The sequence below is a fragment of the Bufo gargarizans genome, unplaced genomic scaffold, assembly GCF_014858855.1.
Source record: "Bufo gargarizans isolate SCDJY-AF-19 unplaced genomic scaffold, ASM1485885v1 original_scaffold_1157_pilon, whole genome shotgun sequence".
NCBI lineage: Eukaryota > Metazoa > Chordata > Amphibia > Anura > Bufonidae > Bufo > Bufo gargarizans.
In genome coordinates, this window is record NW_025334259.1 from 303,978 (window position 1) to 324,897 (window position 20,920).

The 20,920-nt window shown below is 44.4% G+C and overlaps 1 protein-coding gene and 1 long non-coding RNA gene across 2 annotated transcripts in view; both read left to right on the forward strand.

Moving 5' to 3' along the window:
• Nucleotides 1-1,093: 1,093 nt before the first annotated feature.
• Nucleotides 1,094-1,832, forward strand: LOC122923016. Its single transcript, XR_006387222.1, has 3 exons — nt 1,094-1,113; nt 1,365-1,489; nt 1,804-1,832. It is a non-coding gene; the product is annotated as an uncharacterized LOC122923016 (long non-coding RNA).
• A 302-nt stretch (nt 1,833-2,134) lies between these two features.
• LOC122923014 (gastrula zinc finger protein XlCGF26.1-like) overlaps nt 2,135-20,920 on the forward strand; it is a 38,147-nt gene continuing 19,361 nt past the window's right edge. The window contains exons 1-2 of the mRNA XM_044273804.1: nt 2,135-2,190; nt 5,860-6,802. Coding sequence (XP_044129739.1) covers nt 2,157-2,190; nt 5,860-6,802 — 977 coding nt within the window. The 5' untranslated portion in view covers nt 2,135-2,156. The remainder of the gene's footprint in view (nt 2,191-5,859; nt 6,803-20,920) is intronic.

The following is a 20,920-nucleotide window of genomic DNA, read 5'->3' on the forward strand; positions in this document are numbered from 1 at the left end:
CGCCTGTCTACAGCCAATGTGGACAAGCTGACGTTCATAAAAATGAACCAGGCATGGATCCCACAGGACCTGTCCATCCCTTGTCCAGATTAGACATTAACTACCTCCCCCTAACCATATATTATTGTACTCCAGGGCACTTCCTCATTCAATCCTATTTTTATTTTCATTTTACCATTATATTGCGTGGCTACCCAAAGTTGAATGAACCTCTCCTCTGTCTGGGTGCCGGGGCCTAAATATCTGACAATGGACTGTTCCAATGTTGGGTGACGTGAAGCCTGATTCTCTGCTATGACATGCAGAATGATTCTCTGCTGACATGAAGCCAGATTGTCTGTTACGGGACCTCTCTCCTCTGACTAGGTGCCTGGGCCTAAATATATGCCAATGGACTGTTACAGTGGTGGGTGACGTGAAGCCTGATTCTCTGCTATGACATGCAGACTAATTCTCTGCTGACATGAAGCCAGATTCACTGTTACCGGACCTCTCTCCTCTGACTAGGTGCCTGGGCCTAAATATATGACAATGGACTGTTACAGTGGTGGGTGACGTGAAGCCTGATTCTCTGCTATGACATGAAGCCTGATTCTCTGCTATGACATGCAGACTAATTCTCTGCTGACATGAAGCCAGATTCACTGTTACCGGACCTCTCTCCTCTGCCTGGGCGCCTGGGCCTAAATATATGACAATGGACTGTTACAGTGGTGGGTGACGTGAAGCCAGATTCTCTGCTATGGGACCTCTCTCCAATTGATATTGGTTAATTTTTATTTATTTTATTTTTATTCATTTCCCTATCCACATTTGTTTGCAGGGGATTTACCTACATGTTGCTGCCTTTTGCAGCCCTCTAGCTCTTTCCTGGGCTGTTTTACAGCCTTTTTAGTGCCGAAAAGTTCGGGTCCCCATTGACTTCAATGGGGTTCGGGTCGGGTTCGGATCCCGAACCCGAACATTTCCGGGAAGTTCGACCGAACTTCTCGAACCGGAACATCCAGGTGTTCGCTCAACTCTAATCACAAGGTAAGAGCCGTCATGTGCAGTGTATACACGTGTGTGTGCAGTGAGATGTAATTGAGGATCACCAGCCTCTTATATCACAAGGTAAGAGCCGTCATGTGCAGTGTTCTGTGCGCCGACCAGCACCAGATCAGGGGGCTGAGATACTCAGGACATGTCTCCTGCCTCCACACACTGCACTGCCAGGAGCTTAGATACACATGGAGCTCAGTGTTTTTCCCATCAGTGCAGCTTCATGAGGGTCTCAGTTTTGTGGGATGAGTTGTACTTTCTCTCGGCCTCGTTATCGGAGACATGGAACTCACTGATTAACCTTTATTTCTCTTTTTTTGGAGGTATCATGAAGAAAACCAGCAATACGAGCCTTCTCCTGAATGAGCCACCAAGGATGGACAGGATGGAGATCAGCAGAAGAATATTAGACCTCACCTTGGAGATCATCTCCCTGCTGAGCGGAGAGGTAAACTTTTCTAGATTTCTCTCCTCTTTATTGTATTCTGTAACAAGTCAGACATCGGGAAGGAGAATCCATCATAGGAAGTGAAAGGAAGAGTCTGGGGTCCTGGAGAACGGCCTCCAGACCTTCCAAGTGACGGAGAACCTGAAGATCAGCCCCCAGTATGGTGAGTGATGTGTCATGTGACCAGTGACCAATAGTCATGTTGTAGGAGCCATGAGAAGGTAAGTAGGCACATTGTACCAGGAGGAGAGGGCCGGAGGAGAGCACATGGCCCTTGAAGGGTTTATTCCCTAAGTGTCTCTCTCCATCCACAGGAGTACACAATAGTGAAAAAGACATTGGGGGACTGTGTGACTCCCATCATCCATCTCCAGGAGTCAGGAGGGCGGAGCAGGACCCCTCACCCCATCACAGAGCCTCACCCTCACCCCCTGATACATGAGCAGAAGATCCTAGAACTCACCCACAAAATGATGGAGCTGCTGACTGGAGAGGTGACACTGCTGGGAATGCTGGGAAATTCTCCAGTAACAGCACTGGAGGGGTCTGGGTGATGACGGTGTCATTGTGTTGTCAGGTTCCTATAAGGTGTCAGGATGTCACTGTCTATTTCTCCATGGAGGAGTGGGAGTATATAGAAGGACACAAGGATCTGTACAAGGAGGCCATGATGGAGGAGCACCAGCCTCTTATATCACAAGGTAAGAGCCGTCATGTGCAGTGTATACACGTGTGTGCAGTGACATGTAATGGAGGAGCACCAGCCGCTTATATCACAAGGTAAGAGCCGTCATGTGCAGTGTATACACGTGTGTGCAGTGACATGTAATGGAGGAGCACCAGCCTCTTATATCACAGGGTAAGAGCCGTCATGTGCAGTGTGTACACGTGTGTGCAGTGACATATAATGGAGGAGCACCAGCCTCTTATATCACAAGGTAAGAGCCGTCATGTGCAGTGTGTACACGTGTGTGCAGTGACATGTAATGGAGGAGCACCAGCCTCTTATATCACAGGGTAAGAGAAGTCATGTGCAGTGTATACACGTGTGTGCAGTGACATGTAATGGAGGAGCACCAGCCTCTTATATCACAAGGTAAGAGCCGTCATGTGCAGTGTGTACACGTGTGTGCAGTGACATGTAATGGAGGAGCACCAGCCTCTTATATCACAAGGTAAGAGCCGTCATGTGCAGTGTATACACGTGTGTGCAGTGACATGTAATGGAGGATCTCCACAGTTTCTTCTCACATTACATTAGAGGCTACGTGTTCTTTATATGTTAGTCATATCCATAGGGCTCCAGTCACATGATGAGAGCGTGTCCTTCTGGCCTCCATCGGGCCGGTATAGTAGACTATACTACAGAGACGTCTTGTACAATCCGTGTTCTGCATTGTATATATACAGGTCCTTCTCAAAAAATTAGCATATTGTGATAAAGTTCATTATTTTCTGTAATGTACTGATAAACATTAGACTTTCATATATTTTAGATTCATTACACACAACTGAAGGAGTTCAAGCCTTTTATTGTTTTAATATTGATGATTTGGGCTACAGCTCATGAAAACCCCAAATTCCTATCTAAAAAAATTAGCATATCATGAAAAGGTTCTCTAAACGAGCTATTAACCTAATCATCTGAATCAACTAATTAACTCTAAACACCTGCAAAAGATTCCTGAGGCTTTTACAAACTCCCAGCCTGGTTCATTACTCCAAACGGCAATCATGGGTAAGACTGCCGACCTGACTGCTGACTAGAAGGCCATCATTGACCCCTCAAGCAAGAGGGTAAGACACAGAAAGACATGTCTGAAGGAATAGGCTGTTCCCAGAGCGCTGTATCAAGGCACCTCAGTGGGAAGTCTGTGGGAAGGAAAAAGTGTGGCAGAAAATGCTGCACAACGAGAAGAGGTGACCGGACCCTGAGGAAGATTGTGGAGAAGGACCGATTCCAGACCTTGGGGGACCTGCGGAAGCAGTGGACTGAGTCTGGAGTAGAAACATCCAGAGCCCCCGTGTACAGGCGTGTGCAGGAAATGGGCTACAGGTGCCGCATTCCCCAGAAACAGCGGCAGAAGCGCCTGACCTGGGCTACAGAGAAGCAGCACTGGACTGTTGCTCAGTGGTCCAAAGTACTTTTTTCGGATGAAAGCAAATTTTGCATGTCATTCGGAAATCAAGGTGCCAGACTCTGGAGGAAGACTGGGGAGAGGAAAATGCCCAAATGCCTGAAGTCCAGTGTCAAGTACCCACAGTCAGTGATGGTCTGGGGTGCCATGTCAGCTGCTGGTGTTGGTCCACTGTGTTTTATCAAGGGCAGGGTCAATGCAGCTAGCTATCAGGAGATTTCGGTGCACTTCATGCTTCCATCTGCTGAAAAGCTTTATGGAGATGAAGATTTCATTTTTCAGCACGACCTGGCACCTGCTCACAGTGCCAAAACCACTGGTAAATGGTTTACTGACCATGGTATTACTGTGCTCAATTGGCCTGCCAACTCTCCTGACCTGAACCCCATAAAGAATCTGTGGGATATTGGGAAGAGAAAGTTGAGAGACGCAAGACCCAACACTCTGGATGAGCTTAGGGCCGCTATCGAAGCATCCTGGGCCTCCATAACACCTCAGCAGTGCCACAGGCTGATTGCCTCCATGCCACGCCGCATTGAAGCCTCCTGGGCCTCCATAACCCCTCAGCAGTGCCACAGGCTGATTGCCTCCATGCCACGCCGCATTGAAGCATCCTGGGCCTTCATAACACCTCAGCAGTGCCACAGGCTGATTGCCTCCATGCCACGCCGCATTGAAGCCTCCTGGGCCTCCATAACACCTCAGCAGTGCCACAGGCTGATTGCCTCCATGCTACGCCGCATTGAAGCAGTCATTTCTGCAAAAGGATTCCCGACCAAGTATTGAGTGCAGAACTGAACATAATTATTTGAAGGTGACTTTTTTTGTATTAAAAACACTTTTCTTTTATTGGTCGGATGAAATATGCTAATTTTTTTTAGATAGGAATTTTGGGTTTTCATGAGCTGTGGCCAAAATCATCAATATTAAAACAATAAAAGGCTTGAACTACTTCAGTTGTGTGTAATGAATCTAAAATATATGAAAGTCCAATGTTTATCAGTACATTACAGAAAATAATGAACTTTATCACAATATGCTAATTTTTTTTAGAAGGACCTGTATTGTAGATTATACATGGAGTTTATGGGCAATGTCCGCCCTGTACGACTGTTTGTCATCGATGTAGAGCAGGCGTGTGTTATGTAAGTCGTTGGGGCCTCAAAAAAATGTGAAAAAATTTGTAGTAAAATTCTTGTCCGGCATCGGCTTTAAATTGCTAAATGTGACCATGTTGTCCATCACTTAAGCGATTATCTGCTCATCCCCTTCAGACTGAACGTGTGACTTCTAGCAGTAACTGCATGTCCCAGAATGTTCCAGCTGCATTAGAGCGTGTTCACACAGGGCACATTTATTGTAGACATTTCCATGTATTGGGTTGTTTCTGCAGCAGGTGCATGGATTATTACAAGCCACATTCAGGGCAGCGGGACAGTCACAGAAATGTCTGCAACTGATCTGCTCTGTGTGAACTTGCTGGTAGATAACCAGTGACTGATCTGTGCTGCTCTTATAATCTGTCCAAAAAGGCGGGATTTTAAGGTTCCACATATAGAAACAACAGGCAGGTTCTGCAGGGGCGGGGCTTACGCTGCTCCATTGTGATAGAAAAGCCAACCACTAAGTGGTATAGAGGTAGACAGACTTGTGTAGCTGTGCAGCAGATCTGTCCTCCAGCCCAAGCTCCTGTGATAAATGTGGAGCATTTCTAGATTTACTCTGTACGTTTTAGACAGGATTAGTAAATCTTCCCAGTTGTTTACCCAATGGTTGCAGGGTGTCCAGACCATGAGACAGCAAAGCAGCTCCAAACCATGATGTCCCTTCACCAGCTCGAACCATGATGCTCCTTGTTTTATTCAAATGATGTCTAGTTGCTGTTGAAAGGCACAATGTGTTGGCAGAGAGCAGGGCTCGTTTCCAGACATGGTCAGGCTTTTCAAATTCTTTAGTTTTCTTAAGTCATTATTTACTGTATGTAATAAAAGTCATGACCTGGTGTAAACCAGAATCCTGGACTTTGTCAGGAAGTTATAGGAGCTTTGTAAGGCTGGGATCACAAGTGCAGTTTTTTGGCCAAAGTCAGGAATGGATTCCAAATGAATGAACGCTTCTCCTTCCTGCTGGATCAACTTCCAGCCTAATTGTAATGTTATAAGTTTGTCTACTCTGTAGTTTGCAAAAAATAAAATAAACCTTTAAAACAAATTTTAATTTTTATCTTAACAGAAAATCCCAGTAAGAAATGTGAAAATGTCATGTTACCACTAGATGAAGATATCCTGCAGCGCTCTTCAGGAGAAAACCTCATTACCCTTAATGTACATCCAGGACTTCACAGTACAGATCTGTCATATAATCCTCCTAATTATGAGGAACCTTCTCCTGACCAATCACAGATTGTTACCACAAGTACAAGTCAGAAAAGGATGAAAAGGTTTCATTGTGGTAAAGAATCCACAAACAGCTCAGGACTTTCTACACACCGAAGACGTCACAAAAGAGAGAAAATGTATTCATGTTCAGAATGTGGGAAATGTTTTACACAGAAATCAAATCTTGTTTACCATGAGAGAATTCATACAGGAGAGAAGCCATATTCATGTTCAGAATGTGGGAAATGTTTCACATGGAAATCAATTCTTGTTACACATGAGAGAATTCACACAGGAGAGAAAGCATATACATGTTCAGAATGTGGGAAATGTTTTAGACAAAAATCACATCTTGTTACACATGAGAAAAGTCACACAGGCGAAAAGCTGTACTCGTGTTCAGAATGTGAAAAATGTTTTACAATGAAATCAAATCTTGTTAGACATGAGAGAACTCACACAGGAGAGAAACCATATTCATGTTCAGAATGTGGGACACGTTTTACATATAAATCAGATGTTGTTATACATGAGAGAAGTCACACAGGAGACAAACCATATTTGTGCTCAGAATGTGGAAAATGTTTTACAATGAAATCAAGTCTTGTTAGACATGAGAGAAGTCACACAGGAGAGAAACCATATTCATGTTCAGAATGTGGGAAATGTTTTACATATAAATCAGATGTTGTTATACATGAGAGATTTCACACAGGAGAGAAGCTGTATTCATGTTCAGAATGTGGGAAATGTTTTACAAAGAATTCAAATCTTCTAAAACACAAGAAGAATCACACATGAGAGAAGCTGTATTCAGAATGAGAAAAATGTTTTTTTCTAAAACCATAATTAGGGATCATTAGTGAAGTCGCACAAGAGAGAAGCCATATGGCCACAATATAAGGAAACAATATATCACTGGGTCATAGACATTGTTTTCATTTCAGGTTGTATATTTGGATATAAAAGCTTAATTGATGCCACATAACGGCTTCTATAAAACATCTGATAAATCCTGTTTAGGAAGACATATATTCTGTTAGTTAATATTGGAATTGGAGCACCGCACACTATAATTACTGGCGCCAGCAAGGACTGTATATTCCTATTTAGTAGTATGCAAATTGAAGCACACAGATTATTCAGATGCAATTTCAATATTTTATTGGTGCGATATCATACAAATCGGGATCCAGTTACATCATGAATTAGATTAGTTAACCGCTCTCATTAATAATGGCGACCGCACGTTTCGATTCAGCGGTCTTATTATCTGTAGTTGGTGGTAGAGGAGGTCTGGGCTGGATCACATATATTCTGTTCATGACTTATATATTTAATCCTTACAGTTAACTCTTTCAGCCCTGGAGGGTTTTTTGCATTTTCATTTCTTACTTCCTACCTTTCCAGGACTTTTTTATTTTTCCGTTTACATAGCTGTATGAGCGCTTGTTTTTTGCGGGACAAGTTGCATTTTCTAGGGTTTTCATAGGAGCTAACAAGCGGCAGCTTCAGTTCATTACGGAGGGTCTGGCTATGACATTACTTAATTCTCTTAGGATAGGGGGGTTTATGCCATCTGGTCCTGGCGATTTGTCTTTTCAATCTTTTTAAGACACCGCTGTACTTTTTATAATCGGCATTTCATCTGACGGTGTTTTTCAATGAATACAGTGGAGAAAAAAATATTTAATAGCTTTACTTTCTCCTCATCGCATCATATAAAGGCTTTATAATACCTGAAGCTGAGTACATAAGTATTGCACAGAGCTGCAGATACTATACTAGACTAGACTTCTAGCTAGATATACAGTACAGACCAAAAGTTTGGACACACCTTCTCATTCAAAGAGTTTTCTTTATTTTCATGACTATAAAAATTGTAGATTCACACTGAAGGCATCAAAACTATGAATTAACACGTGTGGAATTATATACATAACAAAAAAGTGTGAAACAACTGAAAATATGTCATATTCTAGGTTCTTCAAAGTAGCCACCTTTTGCTTTGATTACTGCTTTGCACACTCTTGGCATTCTCTTGATGAGCTTCAAGAGGTAGTCACCTGAAATGGTCTTCCAACAGTCTTGAAGGAGTTCCCAGAGATGCTTAGCACTTGTTGGCCCTTTTGCCTTCACTCTGCGGTCCAGCTCACCCTAAACCATCTCGATTGGGTTCAGGTCCGGTGACTGTGGAGGCCAGCACCCCATCACTCTCCTTCATGGTCAAATAGCCCTTGCACAGCCTGGAGGTGTGTTTGGGGGTCATTGTCCTGTTGAAAAATAAATGATGGTCCAACTAAACGCAAACCGGATGGAATAGCATGCCGCTGCAAGATGCTGTGGTAGCCATGCTGGTTCAGTATGCCTTCAATTTTGAATAAATCTCCAACAGTGTCACCAGCAAAGCACCCCCACACCATCACACCTCCTCCCCCGTGCTTCACGGTGGGAACCAGGCATGTAGAGTCCATCCGTTCACCTTTTCTGCGTCGCACAAAGACACGGTGGTTGGAACCAAAGATCTCAAATTTGGACTCATCAGACCAAAGCACAGATTTTCACTGGTCTAATGTCCATTCCTTGTGTTCTTTAGCCCAAACAAGTCTCTTCTGCTTGTTGCCTGTCCTTAGCAGTGGTTTCCTAGCAGATATTCTACCATGAAGACCTGATTTACACAGTCTCCTCTTAACAGTTGTTCTAGAGATGTGTCTGCTGCTAGAACTCTGTGTGGCATTGACCTGGTCTCTAATCTGAGCTGCTGTTAACCTGCGATTTCTGAGGCTGGTCACCCCGATGAACTTATCCTTCGCAGCAGAAGTGACTCTTGGTCTTCCTTTCCTGGGGCGGTCCGCATGTGAGCCAGTTTCTTTGTAGCGCGTGATGGTTTTTGTGACTGCACTTGGGGACACTTTCAAAGTTTTCCCAATTTTTCAGACTGACTGACCTTCATTTCTTAAAGTAATGATGGCCACTCGTTTTTCTTTACTTAGCTGCTTTTTTCTTGCCATAATACAAATTCTAACAGTCTATTCAGTAGGACTATCAGCTGTGTATCCACCTGACTTCTCCACAAGGCAACTGATGGTCCCAACCCCATTTAAAAGGCAAGAAATCCCACTTATTAAACCTGACAGGGCACACCTGTGGAGTGAAAACCATTGCAGCTCAACAAGAGAATGCCAAGAGTGTGCAAAGCAGTAATCAAAGCAAAAGGTGGCTACTTTGAAGAACCTAGAATATGACATATTTTCAGTTGTTTCACACTTTTTTGTTATGTATATAATTCCACATGTGTTAATTCATAGTTGTGATGCCTTCAGTGTGAATCTACAATTTTCATAGTCATGAAAATAAAGAAAACTCTTTGAATGAGACGGTGTGTCCAAACTTTTGGTCTGTACTGTATATTTGCTGAATACATGAAAAGTACACAGAGTCCTAGGTGCTATGTTTCACTGGAGCAGTAGTGCTGGTGCCGGGCTGAGTACATATAAATAATGACATATAGTAATCAAATCAATAGTTGCACACAGCACACATATGTACATACAGAAAGATAAACTACTCCTTTCACCCCTCAGGCTTCGTCAGGAGGGGAGTATACAATTAAAAAGGGGTATATAAAGGGAAAGGAGGTGGGCAGTAGATGAATAATTAAAGGGATCACCTGAACAACATCATGTGTAGCGCGGCTCTGTCATGATGGATGGACATTATCTTTCAGCGTGTCCCCACGCTACCACTACACATGCGTGGCGTGCACGGCAGTGTGTGACGGAGCACATGCAGATGAGGTCTCCCAGAGCATGTATCCGGCCGCGTCTTGATGTGATCATGTGACCACAGGATCATGTGATCGGCAACGGAGCGCATTCCCCACACTAGAATAATCTGAAATGGCTGTTGTATATAAGTAAGATAGAATGTGAATTAGGCACACCATGCACAATAATCTAGAATGGCTGTTGTATATAGATAAGATAGAATAAATCGAATAGCTGGTATGCAAATTAGGCACACCATACAAAATGAGGGCCTATAATTAATACAGATATACCAAATAATCATATATGAACAACATCAATGCACATAATACAATCAATATGAACTCCATGATTTAGCAAATCCTGATGAAAGAACATGTTTAGTATATGTAAAAACTCAATAAGAGCAATTCCCTTACGTCCTAACCAGCAGCACATGTGGGGTTTATCCGCCCCAGTGAAACTGGTAGGACAGACGGAATATTTAATGAAGTAAAGTAATCAAATAAATCCACGCCCCCATTACCTCACTATAAGAGGCCAAACCCCCCATACATCAGTGTGTTATTTTCTGTCCTTGGGACTGCAGGACAGACGGGGGCAGCCATTTGGCTGCCGTACTCTTAGATTACATGCTAACCTTGTGTTTTTCTTTCAGGGTTGCAGCTTATCTGATGGAAGCTGATACTGCCGGCATGGTGGAGGCACGGAGCTCCTGTATTCAGCTTCCTGTTTGGCTTCCTCACATCTCCTGCGGGAGCTTGTGTTCCAGCGCCCTCTGGTGGTTTGTTGGTGAACAACAATGATTAAAGTTTGTTCAAACCTGGCGTCTGATGTCATTCTCGGCGCCAAATTTGAATATATAAAGCCTCCAGTCCTTCCAGGCTGTGCTGTTTGCAGCCTTGGATTGGTTACTGAGGCAAACTACTTTAGTTACTATCTTTCCTGTGTCTGGTAGGTTTGCTGCTTCTTTGTTTAGCTAATGAATAGACATTGTTCATTCATTTTAACTCTTTCTCTGCAGATAATGTCCTCTGCCAGTGATGGGGATCGGACTGGGCGCAAGACGTCATCCAAGCGCAAGCATTTGGTGTGTATGGATTGTGACACCCCTCTAGCAGACTCCTATGAATTTAATAGGTGTCCCTCTTGCCGTCCTCCTCCTCTGCCTCCTGATACGGAGCCTACCATACGGGACGTAGTAGTCTGGGTAAAGGACTTTGTGGAGTCCTCAATGAACACCTTAAGGGATTCCGTGTCATCCAGAAGATCCGGTGTCCGATCTCCTCTAAAAACCCACTCCTATGCAGGAGGAAGCATACCATACCGTGGACGAAGTCCATTCCTCTGAGTCTAGCGAGTAGGAAGAGGCTGGAAGGTACTCCTTTCCTGTAGAGAAGACCCAGAGGTTACTTAGATCCATCCGGTCGGGGGACCAGGATGTTGATCCCGGGGAAGCTTCAGAGTCCACCTCTAGGGGGCCAAGGGCCTTCAAAGTGGACGAGACTCTGTCTCGGTTAATGAAGCTAGAATGGAAACATCCTGAGAAGGCACCGGTCATCTCAAAGCGCTTCAAGTCCATGTTCCTGATTGTGACATCCCAATTAGACCAGTGGGGCACTGTGCCCAAAGTTGATTTGGCAATTGCAAAATTGTCTAAGAGGACTCTTGTCCCGGCTGATGAGGGCTCCAACTTACAGGACCCGATGGACAGGCGGGTAGAATGCACCTTGAGAAGGTCTTACTCCACTGCTGCTGCTGCATCTGTGGCTATATCCTCTACAGAGGTAGCCGTCTTCCTCCAAAGACGCCTCCTACAGGTGCAGTCGGATATCGACTCTGGCATATCCCGTGATTACATCCTGGTGCAGTTTAAGTCCATTCTACTTGCCGTGGAATTTCTGTGTGTCTCCGGCCCACAGCAGTTAAAATTAGCCTCTAAAGCTATGGCCCTCTCTTCAGCGGGTAGGAGGCCACTATGGCTAAATGCCTCCAAGTATAATTTATGCAGCCTCCCTTACGAGCCAGGAAGGCTTTTTGGGGCTGAACTGGACCGCATTATGGAGGGTCTTGCCGATAAAAAAGGTAAATGCCTCCCTCAAACCCCTAGGGCTGGATTATCAATTGGCAGAAGTCAGAGATTTCTCCCTCCACTACCAGGAGGTTTCTAGGGTTCATAATAGATTCTGCCAACATGACGCTCTACTTTTCTCCGGGAAAGGAAGTTACGCATTTCCAAGACTGAAGATCAACTCATGGTTCCCCGCCGGGTAACTATCAGAGTATTGATGAGGATGTTAGGCCTAATGTCAGCAGCCGTGGATGCGGTTCCTTGGGCCTTGTGGCATATTCGCCCTCTTCAAGCGGAAGTTCTGAGTCTATGGGATCGAACTCCCAGAGGGCTAGGGACAAAGTGCTCCCTGTCATCTCAAGCTCGCCGCTCACTGAGGTGGTGGAAACAGGTCAAAGACGGGAGGTCCTTGATCCAACCTTGTTGGATCCTGTTGACGACAGATGCATCCCTTCTAGGCTGGGGTGCCCATCTAGAGGAACTTCAAGTTCAAGTATCCTGGAGCCCTCAAGAGCGTTTGATGTCATCCAATCTGAGAGAACTCATAGCAATCCGGATGGCTCTCTTATTTTTTATTATCAGAAACAAGGCTGTAAGGGTTCGCTCAGACAATTCTACTGCGGTATCTTACATCAACAAACAGGGAGGCACCAGGTCTCAGAGTCTAATTCTGTCTTGGGCAGAGCAGAATTTTTCCCACCTTTCAGCAGTCCACATTCGGGGGTCCCTGAATGTGGTTGCAGACCAGCTCAGCAGAGGAGTCCCAGCTCTGGGAGAAATGTCTCTGAATCAGGAGATCTTTCATCAGATCACTCTCCGGTGGGGTCGCCCAGACATAGATCTCATGGCGACAAGATTCAATGCCAAAGTGGAAACGTTCTGTTCCCTGTATCGGGAGGACAATCCCTTGGCAGTAGATGCTCTGTCAATTCCTTGGGAGTTCAGGCTGGCCTACATCTTTCCTCCCATCGCCATGATACCCAGGGTATTGATGAAGATTCGGCAGGACCAAGCCTCAGTAATAGCTGTGATTCCATTCTGGCCCAGGAGGTCTTGGTTTACCCTGCTCATGCAGATGAGCTGAGGGCAATATTGGAAGCTTCCCCCAATGCAGAACCTGGTGTCCCGGGGCACTCAGCTCTGCCTGGATCCATCCAGACTCAATCTGACAGCCTGGAGATTGACGAGTCCCTTCTAGAGCCTGAAGGGCTATCAGCAGCGGTCTTAAGAACGATGTCTCATTCCAGAGCTCCTGCGCATTTTTCTTCTATGGTGTGCATCTCATCAAGTACCATCTCAGGATCCTCCAATATCAGCTATTCTCCAGTTCATGCAGGATGGACTAGATAAGGGCCTCAGCCCTTCTACACTCAAGGTACAGATCTCTGCTCTGTCAGCCGCCTTTGGCAGATCCTTACATCAAGACCCTCTGATTAAGAGGTTCCTTAAAGGAGCCGTACGTCTTAAGCCTAGCATTTCAAGACCTATACCGCAGTGGGATCTCTCAGTGGTGCTTAAAGGGTTGAGTGGTCCTCCCTTTGAATCCTTGGAAGAAGTGGACTTTAAGTTTTTATCCTGGAAGGTAACCTTTTTGTTGGCCGTAACTTCGGCCAAATGCATTTCAGAGCTTTAGGCTTTTTCGGCGTATGAGCCATACACTTTATTTTTACCGGACAGAGTCCTTTTATGTTTTTTACCCACCTTTTTGCCTAAGGTGCCCTCTGTGCACAACATTAATCAAATTGTGTCTTTGCCTGTGTTATGTTCCTCTTCTTCCTCTACAGAAGAAACTTCCCTCCATACTCTGGATGTGGCCAGATGTTTGAGAATCTATATTGAGAGATCCCGGGAGTTCAGGTCACAGAATCTTCTTATCCTGTTCTTTGGCAGGAAAAAAGGGAAGAAGGCCTCTAAGCCTACTCTAAGTAGATGGATCAGAGAGGCCGTCAGAGAATCTTTCGCGTCCCAGAATAGACCTCCTTCTGCCTTTGTTACTGCTCACTCCACCCGAGCAGTCTCTACTAGTTGGGCCGAAAGGTCTCTTATTCCACTGGAACAGATCTGTTCCGCGGCCTCCTGGAGCTCACATTCTACCTTTGTGAGCCATTATAGACTCAACCACAGGGGTTCAGAAGACACTGCCTTTGGGCGGTCTGTTTTGAATTCCATTCAGCATTGAAGTCCCTACCCTTTAGGTTAACTTCTTGCTAAGTCCCCACATGTGCTGCTGGTTAGGACGTAAGGGAAGCGTTAATTTCATAACGATAATTTGTTTTCCCTTAGTCCTAACAGCAGCACACAAATATCCCTCCCTTTGTTTGTTTTTTGAGAGTTTCTTGTTATGACACACTGATGTATGAGGGTTTTGGCCTCTTATAGTGAGGTAATGGGGGCGTGGATTTATTTGATTACTTTACTTCATTAAATATTCCGTCTGTCCTACCAGTTTTACTGGGGCAGATAAACCCCACATGTGCTGCTGTTAGGACTAAGGGAAAACAAATTATCGTTAAGAAGTTAACGCTTTTGCCCCATAAACAAGAATAAAAAGTGACGATAAATGTCATAAAAATGTATATATAATTCATATAATGTGTGACACCATCTAAAGCTAGTGCACATTAAAAAACGTGTGCAACAAGTGATAAATGAAGACTAGTTATTAAACAATATATATATGTTGTATGTGCTATATAAGACATATTGCCATCTAGAGCACACACAAATAAAGTGACGTGTACTCTGACATCACAAAGAAAAATATAATTACAGTAAATGGTAAAAACTACGAACGTGAGAAAAATCGTGAGCAAAAAAAAAACACACAAAACTACAAAAGAAAGTGACAATGGGAGTGAAGTCCACCCGTCCGGATACCAGACAGGTGTAACGCACTCCCACATATTAATAAAGTGCATCGTCAGGAGTGGAGGCCACCCAGACGGATGCAGTGCACCCCCACATACTAAATGCTCCATTGATATCTATTGATCTACGTTGATATCTATTGATCTCACATGCCATATTACAGATACATATTTTCACAGATACATATTTTCTTTATTTTTCTTTCTTTCTCTATTGTTCTGTTATTCTCCTTTTTCTTTAAATACTTGATATTAGTGATGGACGAACATCGTCCGGGATGGTTCGCGATCGCGCAAACGCGATCAAATGTTCGCTAACCGCAAGTTCGCGGCGGCCCCATTCACTTTTATGGCAGGCAAACCTGAAAAACCTGCAACTCATATTTGCAGCCACCAAATACTTAGTAGAAGTGCACAAATGGTAACGTGATGCTGGTAACATGTCCGCCTTTTTTTTTGTTTGTACAAGAGGTCCAAGTACGTTGCCACCCAGTACTGGTCCTTGCCCTTTACGCTTTTTATACGGGGGTCCCTCTTCAAACACTGGAGCATAAAGTCCCCCATTTGCACTAAACTGGAAGCGGTGGAGCGGCCTGGATCCTGCTCATCGTCCAGAATAATGTCGTCCTCGGTCTCCTCCCCCCAGCCACGGACAACACCAGGGATCCCAGGAACGTTTAAAGCATGCACAGCGGAAGAGCTGGTAGCAGTGGAAAGGGAGGAGTCAGCCGAGAAGGAGACTGAGGATGGAGTAGGAGGAGGAAAAGAAGAGGCAGGCCTGCATGCAATCCGTGGCGGTAACACCAAATCCCCACGGGTTAAATGCTTGACGGCCGTCAGAAGGTTCACCCAGTAGGCAGTAAAAGTTATGTACCTTCCCTGCCCGTGTTTGCTAGACCACGTGTCTGTGGTCAGATGTATCATGGCACCAACACTGAGTGCCTGAGATACATTTACTTGCCGCTGAATGTGGCCATATAGCTCTGGGATGCCCTCCTGGAAGAAATATTTCCTTCCGGGGACCTTCCATTGCGGTGTGCCAATGGCCACAAATTTTCTAAAGGCCTCCGAGTCCACCAGTTTATATGGCAGTAGTTGACGGGCTAACAGTTCCGACAAGCCAGCGGTCAGCCGTTGGGCAAGAGGGTTTTCCGGCATCATCATCTTTTTTCGCTCAAACATTTGTGCCACATTTGCCAGATGCTCAAGAGAGAAATATATCCAGAATTTTATGTTGAATGACAAGATTGAACAGTTGAACCACCATCTTATGCATACCGCCATTTTATGGTACTTTATTCAACACGTGTTTTGTACATGGACTATCTGCTGTGGAGGCGGCAGTGTTATATATGAAGAAAAGTTGAAGTTAATTGTAACGGATCTCCTGGCACCCTGACCGGGTACCTCCGTTGATAGATGCTCCTAGTGCTTTCCGAGGACTCCAAGCACTCCACTTGACACAATACGCACTGCAGACCCCATAACCTAGCAGCAGCTTGGTTGGGGTCTCACCGTCCTCCACCCATGCTGGACCCAAGACCGGGCTTCAGCTTCCAGTGGGTGAACCTCTCCTACATCCAGAGAGCAGGAGCCATTAACAAGCTCTTACAAGAGCTTATACTCAGGGGAGTATTGTGATATAGCAATCCCCAAGAGTGTAGTTATCGCATTCCCCAAACATGAGCCAAAACTTCATGAAGGTATAAAGCAGCCTCTTTATTTTAACACACAAGCATTTTATACACATCTTCCAACAAGGTTACCACCCACAGGGCTTTGTAAAAACAGCCAATAATCACGTACAATACACTCAGACACTCCCACACAAAATCCTCCCCTCTGCCCGTGATAGAATTACTTCACACAGGGTTGATGCAATCATCACAGGCAGGCGAATACACAATATCCTCTGTCCTGGACACAACCGAGACGTAATTCAATTATCTCTCAGGACAAAGGACATCGCCAATACACACAGAGAGACAATGGAACAGACCTCCCTACTCAACGTATACAATGTCCCACCCTTTTCAATACACATAGACATTTAACATCCCAAAATGGCACGAATTAGACCAGGGGTTCAAGTTAGTCCAAGTCCTTTGTGAACAAAGGAGGCCTGGCTGATGAGAGGGCCCATAATCCTGGGGCAAGAGGCTAGTAGCCAGGCCCCTCCAAAACCCAGTGGCAAGATTGGTTTCGCCACATTAATAAATAAGTTATTTCAAGCATTTGGCGTGCTCTTTAAACCTACTGCTTCCATAGAACTGCGCTAGAGGAATTACAGAGTAACAGACAGTCTGGTTGAACTAAAAAGTCAGAGATATCAAAATTCTACTAATGCCACAGCGCAAAAGGCCCTTCATAGTGCTGCGCCTGCCACAAACCTACCCACAGACATGATGTGCAATATGCTGAAGTATCACCCCACGCACAAACACCTGTGACGAGACGTGTTTTGCCCCTCAGGATTCATCAGGAGGTGAGTATGCAATTAAAAAGGGGGGTATATAAAGGGAAAGGAGGTGGGCACTAGATGAATAATTAGAGGGATCACCTGAACAACATCATGTGTAGCGCGGCTCCGTAATGATGGATGGACATCATCTTTCAGCGCGTCCTCACACTACCATCGCTCATGCGTGGTGCGCATGGCAGCGTGTGAAGGAGCGCATACAGGTGAGGTCATCCAGAGGATGTATCGGGCTGCGTCTTGATGTGATCATGTGACCACAGGATCATGTGATCGGCAACGTAGCGCATTCTCCACACTAGAATAATCTGAAATGGCTGTTGTATATAAGTAAGATAGAATGTGGATTAGGCACACCTTGCACAATAATCCAGAATGGCTGTTGTATATAAGTAAGATAGAATGTGGATTAGGCACACCATACACAATAATCTAGAATGGCTGTTGTATATAGATAAGATAGAATAAATCGAATAGCTGCTATGTAAATTAGGCACACCATACAAAATGAGGGCCTATAATTAATACAGATATACAAAATAGTCATATATGAACAACACGAATCAGCATAATATAATCAATATGAACTCAATTATTTAGCAATTCGTGATGAAAGAACATGTTTAGTTTATGTAAAAACTCAATAAGAGCAATTTTGCCCCATATACAAAAATAAAAAGCGACAATAAATATAAAAATGTATATATAATCCATATAATGTGCGACACCATGTAAAGCTAGTGCACAGAAAAAAACGTGAACGTGCCACAAGTGATAAATGTTATTAAACAATATATATATGTAGTATGTGCTATATAAGACATATTGCCATCTAGAGCACACACAAATAAAGTGACGTGTACTCTGACATCACAAAGTAATAGATGAAAGAAAAATATAAATACAGAAAATGGTAAAAACTACGAACGTGAGAAAAATAGTGAACAAAAAAACCCCACACAAAACTACTATAAAAAGTGACAATATATGGGAGTGAAATCCACCCGTCCGGATACCAGACAGGTGTAACGCACTCCCACATATTAATAAAGTGCATCGTCAAGAGTGGAGACCACCCATCAGAATAACTCCCTGGATCAGCGACCCCTCGCTAGTAGCTATAGCCTGTAATATTATTACGCTCCAGAAATACATCCAGGCCCCTCCTGAATTCCTTTATTGTACTCACCATCACCACCTCCTCAGGCAGAGAGCTCCATAGTCTCACTGCTCTTACCATAAAGAATCCTCTGCTATGTTTGTGTACAAACCTTCTTTCCTCCAGACGCAGAGGATGTCCCCTCGTCACAGTCCTGGGCACAAATGGATGATGGGAGTGATCTCTGTACTGACCCCTGATATCTTTATACATAAGAATTAGATCTCCCCTCAGTTGTCTTTTTTCTAAAGTGAATAACCCTAATTTTGATAATCTTTCAGGGTACTATAGTTGCCCTATTCCAGTTATTACTTTAGTTGCCCTCGTCTGGACCCTCTCCAGCTCTGCTATGTCTGCGTTGTTCACAGGAGCCCAGAACTGTACACAGTCCTCCATGTGTGGTCTGACCAGTCATTTGTAAAGTGGTAGGACTATGTTCTCATCACCGGCATCTATGCCTCTTTTGATGCAACCCTTTATCTTATTGGCCTTGGCAGCAGCTGTCTAAAAATGGTTTCTACAGCTTAGTTTGCTGTTCACTAAAATTCCTAGGTCCTTTTCGATGTCAGTGTTACCAAGTGTTTTACCATTTAGTATGTACGGGTGACTTGCATTATTCCTTCCCACGTGGATAACCTTACATTTGTTAGCATTAAACCTCATCTGCCACTTCTCTGCCCAAGCCTCCAATCTATCTAGATCCATTTGTAGCAGTATACTGTTGTCTTCCATGTGAATTACTTCATACAGTTTAGTGTCATCTGCAAAAATGTATATTTTATTGTGCAAGCCTTCTACAAGATCATTAATAAATATAATGAAGATAATAGGGCCCAGTACTGACCCCTGAGGTACTCCACTAGTGACAGTGACTGTCATGGATGAGGTATGGGAGGGAGCACCACACTAAGGACAAGAGGGAAGGTAGAAGTCAGTAGGCCCTAACGCTAGGGAAGGAAAGGTCACACCCTAAAGAAACCCTACTCCTTGCTCTTATTCTAAACCGTATAAGCAAACCTTGAAGGTAGGAGTGCTCATACACAGTAAACTAGAAGCCCTAGAAGCCCTCTAGCACCCTAGTAGTATGCACAGAGTAGGAACCAACCAGTTCCTTCCCAGATAAAGGAACAAGCATCTCTTTGAGGCCTAGTAACAGAGACAAGGGGAGAAACAACCAAACGTAAAGAAACGAGACACAACTTTTGAAGATAAGATGGACGAGCAGGAACACCAAAGATGACCACACTCTTCCACAAACCAAATAAAGCTATTCACCGCAAGGAGTGATGGGAGTAGCTAGACTAAATAGGTAATAGTGGTGACCACTATGCTGCACCTGAGACTAGAGGTGTGGTCATTGCAATCATCAACAATAAAAGAAAGTGAAACCAAAATAGGCTGTCAGATGACATCACGTGCAGCCAGTCTCTCAGATCTTCTAACACCCATCGCGAGAGGGACCGGGAGAGTACCGCCACTTCTATGGGTGGCCTCCAGATACACAAGACAACTTTATCTGGATGAGCTCTGTGAAAGGCCCTCACCAGGCGACTGGCATTAACGTCGGCTGCTGGGACCCACATCCTCTCCTCTGGTCTGTAACCCCTCCAGTGAATGAGATACTGGAGGGATCTACAGAGAACTCGGGAGTCAATTATCCTGGCAATTTGAAATTCCAAATTACCGTCCACCATGACAGGAGTGGGAGGCAAGGAGGACGGCACCACCGGTTCCACATATCTCTTCAACGACTTATGGAACACATTATGAATTTTCAAGACAAAAGGCTACAGGGTTATCAGTGGCAGTGATCTAATATGGACCAATAAGCCTTGCACCCAACTTCCAAGAGGGTATTTTCAATTTAATGTTCCTTGTGGACAGCCACATAGAATCACCCACTCTCAGGTCTGGACCACTCATACGTCTCTTGTCAGCTATACGTTTATACTTCTTGCACATCTTTTTCAGATTATTTTGAGTTTTCTGCCAAATACATGACAAAAGAGAGGAAAATATTTCTTCTTCAGGTATACCAGAAGTCTCTGTGCCAGAAAATGTACCAAATTGCGGGTGGAACCCATATGCCCCAAAAAACTGCGACTTATCAGTGGACTCCTGCCTACGGTTATTTTGGCAAACTCGGCCAAAGAAAAGAATGAAGACCGCTCCTCCTGGTTCTCGGAGACAAAACATCTCAAGTAAGCTTCCAGATTCTGATTCATGCACTCAGTCTGTCTGTTCGACTGAGGATGAAAGGCCGAAGAGAAGGACAATTGTAACCTCAGACGAGTACAGAAGACCTTCCAGAATATCAGATACCACATCAGAGGGAATACCATGTAGTTTCACAATGTTGTCGACAAACACCTGTGCAAGAGTTTTAGCATTGGGTAGACCTGGTAATGGTATAAGGTGCGCCATCTTACTAAATCGATCAACAACAACCAGAATCACAATCTTCCCTGAAGAATTTGGTAAATCAGTGATAATATCCATAGATAAATGAGTCCAAGGTCTGGACGGGAAGGGCAATGGAAGTAAAGATCTGGAAGGCCGAGTGTTGTGTCACCTT